The sequence below is a fragment of the Mesocricetus auratus genome, unplaced genomic scaffold (genome assembly GCF_017639785.1).
Source record: "Mesocricetus auratus isolate SY011 unplaced genomic scaffold, BCM_Maur_2.0 Super-Scaffold_100019, whole genome shotgun sequence".
NCBI lineage: Eukaryota > Metazoa > Chordata > Mammalia > Rodentia > Cricetidae > Mesocricetus > Mesocricetus auratus.
The window spans coordinates 1,186,567-1,202,458 of NW_024429200.1; the positions used below are offsets into that span (position 1 = coordinate 1,186,567).

The following is a 15,892-nucleotide window of genomic DNA, read 5'->3' on the forward strand; positions in this document are numbered from 1 at the left end:
ACCACCATGTCAACTGAAAGTTAAATCTAATAAGATAAAATTTTAGACCATGTCTCAAAACAAAATCCTATCTAGCTACAAAGAAGAGAATATATAAATATGGGATCAAGGAAGTATTTTATAGAAGCAATTCAAGAAATTTTTGTTTGTTTGTTTTTCGAGACAGGATTTCTCTGTATTGTTTTGGAGGCTGTGCTGGAACTCACTCTGTAGACCAGGCTGGCCTCGAACTCACAGAGATCTGTCTGCCTCTGCCTTCCAAGTGCTGGGATTAAAGGCGTACACCACCAATGCTCGGCTAAGAAAAATTATTGTAGGGTTGTAATTAATACAGTCTTATAGGGTTCCTAGAATTAATAGGCTCTTGATTATAAATTTTATGCCTGCCACAAGGGAGATAAAGATGAGAATCTCAGCCTAGTTTGTGTTGGTCAGATCAAGTTTGGCACATCATCTTAGGCTCTTCAAAGAATGTTGAAAGGGTAAATCTTGTGTAAGATTTTGAAAGATGCAGAACAAAGACAGATTTTACCAAGTGCTTTTACAGCTGTATGAATAGACTCTGTAAACACACACTTTCTCCAAGGAAGGAGACTGACAAGAAAATGTTGTCAAGAGAGAGTAGTATTTATTTAATTGATAGCATGTTTGCTTTTTCCTAGTGCTGCGTGCACGTGTGTGCACACACACACAGAGCTGTAATGCTCTCCTAACATTAAAAAAGTAGAAAGGAGATGTCACCAAGATTGTTTAGTGGATAAAGGCACTTGCCACCAATCTGACCACTTGAGTTCAATGCTTGGTACCAACATAGTGGAAGAAGAGAACTGACTCCCTTAAGCTGACCTCTGAACTCCATACACACAGTGTTGGGCACATATACATATTATAGTTTAATGTTTTTAGAAGATAGGAAGGAAGGAAATCCATGTTAGTTATCTTAACATAGTTAAATAATGGATGCACTTCTGCATCATGTCTGAGTATAGTTTATTTAGTGTTGCTCCCTTCCTTACTCCCAGGCAACTATGTACTTACTGACATCTTCCATTATGATTAGTCCAAGCTTAGTAAACTATGTTTATTAATAATTTATATAGAGGCCGGGCGTTGGTGGCGCACGCCTTTAATCCCAGCACTCGGGAGGCAGAGGCAGGCGGATCTCTGTGAGTTCGAGACCAGCCTGGACTACCAAGCGAGTTCCAGGACAGCCTCCAAAGCCACAGAGAAACCCTGTCTCGGAAAACCAAAAAAAAAATAATAATAATAATAACAATTTATATAGAACTGCTTAGTGCAGTAATTACTTTGAAGTATTGTATGGTGTAGGTTTGGGGTATGATACTCACCCCATTTTTCTAGCAGGGCAAAGAGTTCCTTTTCCTTCCAGCCTTCCATTATACAGACCTGTTCTACTTTTTTTGTAACTTTGGTTACACTAGATAAAACTACACTAGAAAACACTAGATAAAAATTAGGGAAGCAGTTTGCACTTTAAAGAATTAAACAATCAACTTGAAGCAGCTGTTATAACTTTGGACACTGCTAGGTTTACCCTGTCTAGCTTTTAGTAACCAGTATGTCACTAGTTAACAATCAGATGTATCTTGATCAAAACTACCGAGTTCCTGACCCTAAAATGTTCTCTCTTCAACCCTCAGTTAAATTTTATGTACTTTTTTCTTGCTGTGTTTCTTTCAGTCAGATTTCTGGAAGTGATTAGTGCTATCCATCAACAATACCTTTTCCTTTCCTTCTCTTCTTCACGTCTCCATGTTTTTGTATGGACCTCTCATTTATTATTGGGGTGGTTGGCCTATGACCCCCTCCTCAGCCTCTCTCTGACAGGATACTGATGCAGACCAAGTCTCGTGCAAATGCTGTGAAGATAATCAGCCAAGTCATGCCCTGAGATGAGTGTCCACACCAGTCTGCTCCGTTCTCCAGACCTCCGGTTCTCTTTGCCCTTTCTTCCTTGGTGGAGAGGATAGAGATACCCTGTTTGTGGCTGAACACCAACAGTCACTCTCAGCACAGTGACCAGTTATGAGTCTGCAGTTAGTCACCACTGATCACTACATTCTGAGCAAAGCAAACATCGACTTTTCTCTCTGGCCATAAGCAATTACTTAGAAAGCAATTTAATGAACATATCGTGTCCATTTAGAAAAACCACAGCAGTAGCTTTCAGACTAGAAGGCCAATATTTTTGCTAGGCATGGTGGCTTGAGTCTATAATTCCAGCCCTTGGGAAGTGGAGGCAATATTGCTATGAGTTTAAAGTCAACTTGAGCTGAAGAGAAAGACCCTGCCTCAAAAGGAGGAATGTGTTAGCTTCCAGATGTTTTTGGAAATTCACTGTGAACCAGCACTCTCGTTGCTCCGTCTCCTTTTTCTCCTCCTTTGAGATCTTGCCATCCTACAGAAAGCTCTTTCCTGGGATGACTTTGTCGTCACCTGTTCTTATCTTTCTGTGGCTTTGCAAATGTTACAAAGCAGAGTTAGCAAGGCCACAGTTAAGAGTACTTTGTTCCTCCTCCAGAGGACGCAAGTTGAGTTCCCAAACCCACATTGGGCAGCTCATAACTCCCTACTGTAACTGTAGTCCCAGGGAATCCAGGACCCTCTTTAGGCCTTCACAGGCACCTGCATGGGTGTGGCTGGCAGGGAGACATACATACATATACATAAATAAGAAAATAAGCCTTTAAAAGTTTTTAAAGCAGATGAGACCCATAATTGACCTCTTCTTTTCTCTTGCTATAAAAATAGTGATAATGACATAGCAGAAGCCCAGAGTCCTGACAAGATCATTTTCAATTGTAGAGAATGTTGTGAAGGAGATAGCATGAAGTGAGGGAGTAATGATAAGTCTATTTTTAATAGTACTCATGTATGACTTTGATTTTAAGTTAGGACTTAATGTGGTCACTGTTAGATTTCAGAAGTCCTTTATATCTATTTTCTCCAGTAATAAGACATAATTTGCACCTATTGTGCATGTATTCAATGCTTCACACCTGCCAGGCCCTGTTCTATGCTTTGGAAATAAATAAAAATAAAACCTAAAGCTAAAGTCGTTTTTAAGGATAATTTAGGGTAACTGAGGATAGGTGACTTACAGACTATAAAATAATATGCTGGTGGGTGTGGTGGCACACACCTTTAATCCCAGCACTTAGGAGGCACAAGCAGGCCAATCTCTGTGAGTTCAAGGCCAGCCTGGTCTATGTAGTAAGTTCCAGGACTACATATCCAGAGCTACATAGCGAGAACCTTGTCTCTAAAAGACAATAATAATAACAACAATAATATCATACCTCCTTTAACATTAGTTGTCTTCACTAAACTTTCATAGGCTAGTGGAATTTCATGAAAAAACAAAGCAAAACAAAGATCAAGCTATTGCGTTGATTACTACATAATTGAACAATGAAAGATCACTTTCCATCGGATCCTTTGTTAAAAATAATAATGTTCATCTTAGTATGAATAGGTGGAAAATAGGAAGGAAGCTGATTTGGGTACAGATACAGGAGGGAAACATTAAAAGAGATGGGATTAAATACCAAGGTGTATTTCAAGGGACATAGATAAATAGGCTTGACTGAGTGAAAGGTTTGTATTTGTAACTAGTAAAAGATATGCAGAGTCCTCATGCAACAGGATTTGGGCTGTATATAATAGTGGTATATTTCTATAATCCTAAATTTACAATCAGTTATTATGTAAAGAGGTTATCACAATATACCAATTTCAATTGTACCATTACTCTTAAGCCTTTACACCCCTAAATATGTTCTGTAGATTCTGAGGCCAGAGTCCTACTCACAGTCTTACTCAGGTTAAAATGATGTTTTGTTTTTCAGTTACTTACACGCCAAGTCAATCATCCACAGAGACCTCAAGAGTAATAGTATCCTTCCTGAAACTGGTCTGCGAAGTCTGAAAGCATCCCGACTTTTTCTTCTGCGTTTTGTCTTCATGTTATGTAAAAACAGTTTCATGCTAAGTGTAATATGCTATAAAGAAAATGAATCGATTTGCATGAGAGTAAAATAGGGCAGGATTCAAGCTGATGGCATTTCTGTATGACTGGACACTGTAGGACATCTTCATTATAATAGGACTTTTTGTCTTGCTTGCTTACATTTTATGTGCCCTATAAAGTGGATATTTTGTGGTTACTGTCTTAATTCATCTAATCTTGCTGAGTAGTAACTGAGATATGAAACTGAAGGTTCAAAATTATGTAACAGTGACATGAGGAAAACAATTTTTCTTTTTTTCTCTGAGTCTAGACAGATCCCTTCTGATACCATCCGTATTCTAACAAAGAACCTGTATAACTTTCCCAGCAGTGTTAAAGGATATCTGGGCCAACTTAAATTAGAAAGTTTCCAGATCTCCCGTAGGCTTAGAAAAGCACCTTAACCTTGTGCTCACATATTTCGAGCCTGAGAAATCTCAAAAGCAGGTCATAAAAGCTAAAGACAACTAATTCTTGTTTAAAGCATGTTTGATGACTTTAGGGAGAATTATGAATTACTATATTTTAAAAAGAAAATCTTACTACAGAGTTACAGAAACTTGCTCGTTACCTGAAATCTTCAAAACACTCTCTCTAGTAGGAAAATGAGATCTATTTTTTTCCTTTACTTACTACACCTCAGATATATTTCTTCATGAAGACCTCACGGTAAAAATAGGTGATTTTGGTCTAGCCACAGTGAAATCTCGATGGAGTGGGTCCCATCAGTTTGAACAGTTGTCTGGATCTATTTTGTGGATGGTAAGAATTGAGGCTATTTCTAAATTGATCACGTTTTTTAATCTTGAACTTGTGACTAGTTACTAGAAGGTCACTGAAGATCTTAACTACAGTATTTTTATAGTTCCCATTATTCACAAAAATCAATATAGTAAGTCAGGCAGAAGCACTCAGGAGGCAGAGGCAGGTGGATATCCGTGAGTTTGAGACCAGCCTGGTCTACATAGTTCCAGGACAGACAAAGCTACATAATGGGACTTTGTCTCCCAAAAAATAAAATAAAATAAAATAAAACCATATTCTTATTTTTATATAGTCTTTAACCTTTTTTCTTGTCTTAAAAAAAGTATTTCTAAACTAGTTGTAGTATATTCTAAACAAAATTCATATATGTTTAATGTTATTGAAAATTGTTTAAAATACTTTGTCTGGTTTGGTGGTGCACACCTTTAGTCCCAATGCTCAGGAGGTAGAGGCAGGTGGATCTCTGTGAGTTCAAGGCTGGCAAGAGTTAGGTGAGACCCTGTCTAAAAATAAAAAAAGAAAACAACTTTATGTTCAAATGATCAGTGTGCCCTGCTTTTTTTGCGGGGGGGGGGGGTGCTGCAGTTTAAAGCACGTCTTAAGAGACCTATTCTTAACAGAAAGGCTGCTTCACACTTTTATTTGAGCCTAAATTGGAAATAGACCTTCTTTGCACTAGAAAGAACTTTATAATTATGGGACAGTTGGAAGAGGAAAGACAAAAGAAAAAGACAAGGGGATATTTTTAGTCAGCTTTGTGCTGTCTGCACGGGTCTGTCTGCTTGTTTCTGCTTTGTAGAGAAGAGGCTGTAGAAGCTGGGAACGCAGCTACTGCCGCAGGCTGTGACTCATCTCAGGGAACCCTGCTGTTGACCCACAGTGGTTCCATGTGACCTTTCAGAAGGTCCCTAAGTTCTTTCTTTTGTGAAACCAGTTTTCCTCCTGTCCTTCAATCACAATGACACACTGCAGCTGGCTGAATGTACAAGCACACAATAGATTCCAGCTAGCTGCTGTTAAGCCAGACTCTAGAAAGAGTTGTAACTCTATTGTCACTAAACTTTGATTTTGAAAATGTAGTTAGTTTTCATTAATAATCAGTTGAGTTTTAATATCTTAAATATTCACAGAGGTATGCTCTGTAGGACCTTTGTAATATTTTTTTAATATTTATTATGTATATAGTGTTCTGCCTGCATGTATGCCTGCAGGCCAGAAGAGGGCGCCAGATCTCATTACAGATGGTTGTGAGCCACCATGTGGTTGCTGGGAATCGAACTCAGGACCTCTGAAAGAACAGCCAAAGCTGTTAACTACTGAGCCATCTCTCCAACCCGACCTTTGATAATATTTGAATAAAAACATTCCTGAGTCCAAAGAGTTTTGAAACATCAGCTCGTGGAATACAGGTGTTCTAAATATCTTTGTGTAGATTTATTCTAAGAGTAAATTAATCTGCCCTAATACTTTTGGGTCACCTTCTTAGAAACAAAAATCAGGAGGACTTTCAAAGCCATATTTGCCTAAATTCCCAGAACAACATGTAGCAGTCTTGAAGAAGCAGATTCTCCAAAGTAGTAGAGATGAGCCCAGGGTTACATTGAGTTGTGTTCTTGGATCAGTAATGAAGTTACAAGTAGAAAAGTGCAAACTGTGCTCTGGCCAGTAACTTCAGTTTCCTAACCAGCCTTGAGTCTCTTCATCTGAAATGTTAGATCAGACCCTTTCTTAGATTCCATATTACAGTTAGCTAAGTTTATTTGTAAAAGTCTTTGATATGTGCCTAACTTTTAGTTTATTAGAAGAGACTATTTGATGGTTGGGTCCTGGCTTTCAGGCTCCTTTAAGGCACCGAGGAGAAGGGGGGGGAGCATTTTTGCTTCTGAAATTATACGAGCAAAAATTTAAAACAGATCACTCACATGCTTCAACAATGCATGTATTTTAACAAGAGTCGTCCTAGGTCCAGTCTCTAGGTTTGTTCTTTATCATAAGCCTTAGTTTATATATTTATATAAGATGTTTCTATTTAATTTTTGTTGATAACCTGGATCAATGAGTGTATCTTTTATTCTACCATGCTGAATTTTAAGAGAGCAAGAATAGCCAACAATGCACTTCATTGTTGAATAAATCTTTCCAGTTGGTACCTGCCTTCAGAAGAAAAAAAACTATATATATATATATATATATATATATATATATATATATATATATATGGAACTTGTTCAGTCCTTAAGAGCTTTGGCTATTCTTTCAGAGGACTTGGGTTTAATTCCTAGCACCCACATAGCAACTCACAACTCTCTGTAAACTCCAATTCCAGGGCATCTGGTTTGTTTCATACTAAAATAGCAGCTGTCAACAAAATGTATGGCAACAACAAATAGAGAAAACATTCTCCTCCAGCGCTGTCCTTTGACTCTCTTCAGGTTTTCCCGCAGATCTTCGTTAGTGTTTCTTAACATTTGGTGGACAGCAGACTCATGTGGAAGCTTAGTTAGTAAAGCAAGGGTCCCACGTGGAGGCTGTGATGCTCTATATTGGGCTCGAGTGTAGTCAGCACTGAGCAGGCTCCACAGGTAGTTCTAACTTGCTGCTATAGTTGAGTGCTGTTATTCTTCAGGAGACTTGCCTTGCCAAGACCAGTAACTTTGTCCTCCAGCTATTTTTGCAAAATTTCATTAATACTATTTACCACTTCAATTCCTTTCTAACAACACCGCATAAAAGATGCAAAATGAAAGAAGAAACCCACTATTTCTTCACCTATGATTGTGTTTCATATAATAAGAAACTGAGTCATACAGTCGAATGATTAAATTATGTTAAAATTTAGTAAATATGAGCTGGTCTTTATTTGCCCGAGAAGCAACAACTAAAAATTTCTTTGTACAATTTTCTAAAAAGTCAACCTGTTGTGTGTTACTCCTGTTAGTAAAGCTTTTTTGCTTTGGTTTCTTGAGACAGGGTTTCTCTGTGTAACAGTCCTGGAATTCACTCTGTAGACCAGGCTGGCCTTGAACTCACAGAGATCCTCCTGCCTCTGCCTCCCAAGTGCCAGGGTTAAAGGCATGCACCACCACTAGCATTTTTTACACCACACATTTATGATGTAACTTGGAAGGACACTAGTTGCTTGTGCCTACTCCTAAGCTTTTTATACGTGCAAATCTAGTATTTCTTTGCTAATCAAAAGTAGGAAGTGGAGACTAACTCTGATAGGATAGTCTTGAGAAATGGTCAGATGGCAGCAATGGTGTTTATTCATAAAGAGGATTGCTGTTAAAATTATAAAATTTTAGTAACACCTCAAGGAAATTCGGCTCTGAAACCACCTTTCAGAAATTATAAAGCAAGGTTTTTCTCCATTGTTCTTAGTTGGTTTTGTTTCTTTGACCATTCATAGGAGAATGACATAGTAGATGATTTCTTTAAATAAGGTGTTGCTCTAGTTATTATCATAGTTTGTATTTCAGTCTTTATTCAGCAACTTAAGGATAAATGAGAATTTTTCTTCCTTATCTAACAGGCACCAGAAGTAATCAGAATGCAAGATAAAAACCCATATAGCTTTCAGTCAGATGTGTATGCATTTGGGATTGTTCTGTACGAACTAATGACTGGCCAGCTACCCTATTCAAACATCAACAACAGGGATCAGGTAAATATGTATCATCTCTGGGGGTTATTTTAGTATTTCTCTTAAGGCTCTTGGTCTTTGTAATCAGCTTTAGGAAATGTTTGTGTGCTTTTGACAGTTTTGAGGCTTTTGCTTGGAATGTTGCTCATAAATGTTACAATGGAGTGAAATCTCCAATTTTGTGACTAGAAATTATAGTGGGACAATAGAGATAATGCCTGCTTCTTGGTTATAGTAGAGCTAAAAGAATGAACTCAGGAGCCTGTTGTGGTAGTTTATGCTTTTAATCCCAGCACTCAGGTGCCAGAGGCGGGTGGGTCTCTCTGTGAGTTTGAAGTCAGGCTGGTCTAGAGTTCCAAGCCAGCCCTGACTTTTAAAAAAAGGAAAAAGGAACTTTGCTGTGATCACCGGTAAACTTTTATCCTTTGATTGTATCACAGTTTGTACTGTCAGAGCAAGGGCTCGGCTATGAACATACTTGTATCCAGTTCTTCGAGAGTTAAGATGTTGTTTACAACATAAAAACAAAGCACGAGGGACTGGGGAGCTGGCGCATTGGAGCTGTCTGCTGTATGAGCAGGACGGGCTGGGTTCAGACGCTCACACACTTAAAAAGCTCGCTGTGGCATGTCTGTCACCTCAGTGCTGGAGTGGAACCCAAAGCCCAGTTCTCAGCCAGTTTAGTGGAAGCGTGAGTTGATGTGCACTCTGTGGAGGAGAGATTGAGGAAGACACCCTGATTCCCACTTCCGGCTTCAGCATTTATCCAGTCCGCCCACGTGCATACACGTGTGTGCTCAGTCACACACACCCACAGCAAAGGGGTATGAAATGGGGCACATCATGTCGTGCCTTGTCTGTAATGAAAATTCCATTAGAAGGGTAAATTTGTACTTCTTCTTTTCCTAAGTTCTCATTCCCTGTTCGTTCCTAGCAAGTGACGCCCGCCAGTATCACGTCACAAAGCTTTGCTCCTCCGTTCTCACAGTACCTCCCTTAGGCTTGCCTTTCTTTGTTCTGTCCCTTCCCCACTCCCTCCTCACATTTCAACAGAGTAGTATTCTGTAGGCCTGGCAGGGTTTGAGGTCTTGGCCTTCCCAACTTCACCTCCAGAGTGTGCCACCAACTCCAGTTTACCAACTCCCAAAACGTGAATGAATTGTCATTACTAAAATTCCCTTGAATGCTTCAACGTTTTTAAAAATTGTGTGCGGATGTTTATGAGAGAGGAAAGTAATGGCAATTAAACCGGTCATTAGAAGATAGTTACCCATAGAAGCAATGATTAGCAGTATTTATGCTGCATGCTGTGATTTGCCCCATAGTTACATAAAAGACTGCTTTCAAATGGGGATCCTAAGGGCTAAAGAGATGGTTCCATAGTTAAGAGAGTATTGCTCTTGCAGAGAACCTGAGTTCAGTTCCCAGAACCCACAGTATGTGGCTAACAACCCACTCAAGAGGATATGACACCCTTTTCTGGCCTTCATGGGCAACTGCGCACACATGCTCGTACCCCACACAGATACACACCCGTACATTTAATTTAAAATAAACATTTTCACGTTTTAAATGGAGAGTCCAGGGCAGATTGGGGTGCAGTGGGGTAGTCAGCTAGGGTAATGGTGTGAAAAGGATGTATTCTAATGATAAAAAGATACTTAACTTTTTGAGAACCACCTATTGGTTTTCCCAAAAAAACTATACTACTTTGGGTTCCTGGACGCCATATGAGGTTCTAGATTGTCCCATCAGTTACCACTTGTGTTTTTGCTTTTATGGGGTTTTTTTGTTTGTAGACATATTAGTAATTGTAGCTTTAGTTTCTCATTTCCACAGAGACTACTGGTTGAGTGGCCTTTTATGTTTTGTTGTTACTTGTATATAAATCACTTTGTGTTTTTATATAAAGAAATATGTACTCAAATATTTGCTGATTTTAAATTGTTTTTCAAATGCAGTTTAACTATCATTAATATATTCTTGATTCAAGAGACATGATTTGCAAATGAAAAAAAAACGAAGTGTGTTCTAAGTTATCCTGTACTTATGTAATCATTTGTTAAGGGCTCACAAGTTCAGCAATTTCAGTCTGCTGTTCATGACTTTATTGATTCTGGACACGTAGTATATGGCATCAAGAACATGTTGAGGAGGAAGCTGCTCTCCTCAGCAGACAAGAATACTGAACCTCTGTATCTTTATCCAACAAGGATCTTGACTGAGAGATAGGTAGGTAGGTAGGTAGGTAGGTAGGTAGGTAGGTAGGTAGGTAGGTAGGTAGAGAATTGATTGAATTGTTTTGTTGATACATTTGTTTACTTTGTTGGTTGGATGTTACACAGGATACATGTAAAGATAAAAGGACAGTTTTCAGGAGTTGGTTCTTCTGCCACCATGTAAGTCACTAGGATCCAATCCGGGTCATCAGGCTTGGTGACAGGTGCCTTTGTCCACTAAGATAGTTTGCTAGTCTGAGGTTTGAGGTCTTCTTTTAAGGCCGTGGTCATTAGGAATTAGTGTTTGTGCAGGGTGAGAAACCTAAAGCATCCCAGAGTTCTGTATCATCTGCTTTTGGCATTTGGAGTGCTCTGTCTCCCATGAGAGTATAATAAATGAGAGTAAAGCAAAGGCTGTTGTCTCTGAGAGAAGTGAGTGACCAACAGGAGGCAAGACATGTGTCTCTTAGCTCTTCCTAGCAGGACAGTTGAGCTCTGAGTTTCCCAGTCCAAAGGAAATAGAACGTCCGCCCCCTCTTAGCCGCTTGATGCCCTGTGTGCCCTGCTGTCTTCACCTGCCCCGTAGGTGGACTGTCCTGTTGTGAAAGGATAACTTTGGTCACCCATCCTCAAGCAGGTAGCGCCATCCGTCCTTTTGAGTTCTGTCTCCTGGGCGCTCAGATTAGACCTGTTCTTGAGAATCTGTGAGTTGTCTTCTTTTCCATAGGATACGGGACAACTGCGTTCTTCCTGTGCAGAGAGATACCGTTTGTCGCACCTTCACCTTCTGTAGTTTAGGGTACATGTTTTGCAAGTGTATGATACAGTGGCAGGCCTTGGGCTCAAGACCTGTATCATCTTACTCCAAGGTTTTTGTTTTGTTTTTGTCAATTATGAAAATAGAGGATTGAGTTAAAGAACTTTAGTTCTAAAGGTCGTAGGGTCTGGGAAGATAGCTCAGTTAGTAAAGTGTTTACCAAGCAAGCATAAAAACCTGAATTCAGATCTCCAGCATGCATGCAAAAATTGCATGCTGACAGGTGGCTATAATCCTAGCTCTGGGAGACAGAGACAGAAGAATCCCTGAAAATCATGAGCCAGCAAGATCATGAACTCCAGGTTCAATGAGAGACCCTATCTCAAAAGTTAAGGTGGAAATCAGTTAAGGGAACACCCAACATCAGTCTCTCACCAGTGTGCATATGGGCATACAACACATGAACACACAGACTCAAAAATAAATCAAAGTCAGATTATGTACTGAGATAGGTCTTTTGACTCTCTAAGGGATAACCACCTCTGTGTTACTTTGTAGAAAAGTATGGTAGTAGGCTGTGTGTGTGTGTGTGTGTGTGTGTGTGTGTGTGTGTGTGTGTGTGTGTGTGTGTGTGTGAGAAAGAGAGAGAGAGAGAGAGAGAGAGAGAGAGAGAGAGAGAGAGAGAGAGAGAGAGAGAGAGAGAGAGAGATCACTTCACTTCATAGGGCTACACAGAGAAATCCTGTCTTAAAAAAAAAACAAATAAATTTAAGCCAGGCAGTTGTTACTCACACCTTTAATTCCAACATTCAGGAGGCAGAGGCAGGCAGATCTCTGAGTTCAAGGTCAGTCTGTTCTATGGAATGGGTTCCAGGACAGTCAGGGCTACACAGAGAAACCGTGTCTCAAAAAAACAGATAAAGAAATGGAGGCTGATTTTTTTTGTGTTTGGGTTTTTTTGTTTGTTTGTTTGTTTTTTATTTTGAGTATTTTGAGTGCATGCTTGGTGTCCAAGAAGGTGAGAAAAAGACATCAGATACCCTGGAGCTGGAGTTAGGGATGGATGTGAGTCACCATAGATGCTGGGAACCGAACTCAGGTCGTCTGCAAGAGCGATGGCTGCTTTTAACCTGTGAGCCACCTCTCCGCCATCTGTTTTGTGTTACCAGGCCTTCCTCTTCTGCAGGGCTTTCTCCATCACATTAAGATGAATACTGCACTCACTTAAGCTGCATGTACAGACCGTATACACCCTCATGGCTTTCTTTTTCTTGAAGCATGAATTCTTACACTTTAAGTATATTGCAGTTACTGTTGGTGCATAATAAATCACCCACAATATAGTGGTTTAAAACAAACTAGAGGGCTGGAGAGATGGATTAGAAGTCAAGAACATGGATCTCCTTCCAGAGGACCCAGCACCACACTGGGTTGTCCACAGCTGCTTGTAACTTCCGTCAGCTCAGGGCATCTGAAGCTCTCCAGCCTCTGTAGACACCCTTGTTTACTCGGCATGCACACACAGACACACATCTCCAGCCTCTGTAGACACCCTTGTTTACTCGGCATGCACACGCAGACACACATCTCCAGCCTCTGTAGACACCCTTGTTTACTCGGCATGCACACGCAGACACACATCTCCAGCCTCTGTAGACACCCTTGTTTACTCGGCATGCACACGCAGACACATATCTCCAGCCTCTGTAGACACCCTTGTTTACTCGGCATGCACACGCAGACACATATCTCCAGCCTCTGTAGACACCCTTGTTTACTCGGCATGCACACGCAGACACACAAATTTTAAAAAATAACGTCAGGCAAGGCCTTTAGTCCTAGCACTGGGGAGGCTGGAGCAGATAGCTCTTTGTGTGTTCAAGGGCAGACTGGTCTACATAGTCAGTCTTAGGTCAGCCGAGACGACACACTAAGACCCTGTCTAAAAGCAAACAAATAAGAGGTGTTGGAGATGGTGGTTTAGTGGTTAAGATCCCTAGCTGCTCTTCCAAATGACTCTGGTTCAATTTGCAGCATTCATGGCCACTCAGAGCCATCTGTGACGCCACTCCCAGGGAACCCTTCTCTGGACTCTGAGGGTACTGCACACATGTGACGTACAGATATCCATGTAGGTAAAAGGCTGACACATGTGAAAATGAAGATTAAAAAATTTTAATAAAGACTTGTAATTTGAGCTGATCTCAGAATATGTCTGTTTCATGTGGTATCAGCTGGAGTAAGTATTAAAAGTTTGTTTACCAAGTAACTCATTCATATACCTGCCAAGTTGATGCTGTCAGCCAGAAGCTCACTCAGGGCCAAGGATTAGGTGCCTCAGTTTTTCTCTTCGTTAGCCTTTCTGTGAGACTTCTCAGGCTGCATGGTCTCTGATGGTGTGGTAACTGGTTCTGTCAATGAAATCTCACCGTCAAGCCTTGTACTTCTTTTAGTCCTCCTGCTTCCCCCCAGAGTGCTAGGATTACCATTGTTCTCCACCACACTCATTTTACACAAGTTATTAATGTGACTAGTGTCTACTGCATGCAAAGCTCTGTGGTATATGACAGGATTCAGATATAGAGTAGAGGCAGTACAGGGGAATGATGCTGAAAACGGGCTTCATGCGTGTCCTCTGGTAGCACTGACACAGGACCAAGAGGCCAATGCCAGGAGTTCTGAGTTTGGGCTGAAATTAGTGTGTAACTGATAAATTTTGTCACATAACAGGTAAAAATTTGGGCTGGAGAGATGGCTCAGAGGTTAAGAGCACTGGTTGTTCTTCAGAGGACCTGAGTTCATTTCCTAGCAACCACGTGGTGGCTCACAACCATCTGTAATGAGATCTGGTGCCCTCTTGTGGCATGTAGGCATATAAACAGATGCTGTATATATAATAAATCAATAAATCTAAAAAAAATTTTTTAAAGGTAAAAATTTGCTGGGCGTTGGTGGCACACGCCTTTAATCCCAGCATTCGGGAGGCAGAGGCAGGGAGATCTTTGTGAGTTCAAGGCCAGCCTGGTCTACAGGGCCAGTGCCAGGATAGGCTCCAAAACTACACAGAGTAACCCTGTCTCGGGGGAAAAAAGCATAAAAAAAGGTACAAGTTTTTATTGAATGTGCGTAGTTTGGGCTTTTATTTGTTTCATTTTAGAGATCGACTCTGGCTGTGTAGCCCCGCCTGATTGCTCTCCTGATCCCCTTGCCTCTGCCCTCCAGTACAGGATGACAAGCATGCCACTCCTGCTTAACAGAAATATGTGTAGGGCTGGTGTGTGGAGGCCACGTGCAGTCTTGGATGTCATTCCTCAGGTGCTGTTCACCTTGTGTGTTGACACACGTGCAGTCTTGGATGTCATTCCTCAGGTGCTGTTCACCTTGTGTGTTGACACAGGATCTCTTGTTGGTGTGGAGCCAGGTCATTGGGCTAGACTGGCTGACCAGGGAGTCCCAGAGCCTGGACCTGTCTCTACCTCTACATCACAGGAAGTAAAAGTGCATCCTCCATGCCCAGCCTTTTTACAATATTTGTAAACCATCTGTTCTCGTTTGACACCAGTTTCGGTTCCCACTACTCCCCTCCTCATGCTCTCCCGCCCACCCCATCCACTCCCCAGAGAGGGTGAGGCTTCCCATGGGAGTCAGTACAGTCTGGCGCATCGCTCTGAGGCAGGACCAACACCCTCCAAAGAGAGTGGGCTCCAAAAGGGCAGCTGAAGCTCCTGGGATAACCCTGGTCCCACTGCCAGTGATGCCCAGCCTTTTTATGTGGCTGCCCAAGCACTTACTTTATCAACTGAGCTGTCTCCCCATCTTCTCTTCAGTTTGTGGGTATGTGGGTAAATAACTTTTTTGTTTTGGGGGGGTTGATAGAATGAGTTAGGGCTTAGTATTAATCTTCTCCTTGTTTTCTTTTCAGAGAGGTGAGTATTGAGAAGTATTACTCAAGTAATAAGTAGATAGGAAAGCTAGGTGTTTTGTTACAACAATATGCAGACTTTAGTGGTCCCCAATACCAGGGACTCAACTGCATATTCACTGGAGGCTATTATACTCACAGTTCTGACTTAGCACAATGAAAAGAAGATAAAATCAGCCAAAGGAATAAACATGTGGAGCAGAGTCCAAGGAGTTTCCCACGTGGAGCTTCCGGTTGTCTTCTCTTAGTGAAGTTATGTACAGTGCTAAATTCTCCTGGCAGGAATATGTGATAGTAACATGGAGTACCGCCAGCCAGGAAAGGTCCCTGACCCTTCTGATTAAGTTAGTCTCATAGATATAGTTGCCTGTTTATGGCTGACCTTAGTCTCTAGCTCCTCAAAAAGTCAGATTGATGCTACGTAACCCCAAACTCCTCTATACACTATATTGCTAATAGTCCAGGGGTGATTCCAAATACCACACGGAACATCCCAAGTGAGGGCTTAGTGATGGCTTCCCAGGAAACGAAGGAAAAGTTCCAGTCCTCTCTCTGG

General features: G+C 41.0%; 1 protein-coding gene across 4 annotated transcripts in view; it reads left to right on the forward strand.

Moving 5' to 3' along the window:
- The window catches only part of Braf (B-Raf proto-oncogene, serine/threonine kinase), a 125,320-nt gene that overhangs the window by 94,965 nt on the left and 14,463 nt on the right, over nucleotides 1–15,892 (forward strand). For all 4 annotated transcript variants that reach the window (XM_040728643.1, XM_040728640.1, XM_040728642.1 and 1 more), the window contains 3 exons: nucleotides 3,870–3,916; nucleotides 4,674–4,792; nucleotides 8,328–8,459. In XM_040728643.1, the coding sequence (XP_040584577.1) occupies nucleotides 3,870–3,916; nucleotides 4,674–4,792; nucleotides 8,328–8,459 (298 nt within the window). The remainder of the gene's footprint in view (nucleotides 1–3,869; nucleotides 3,917–4,673; nucleotides 4,793–8,327; nucleotides 8,460–15,892) is intronic.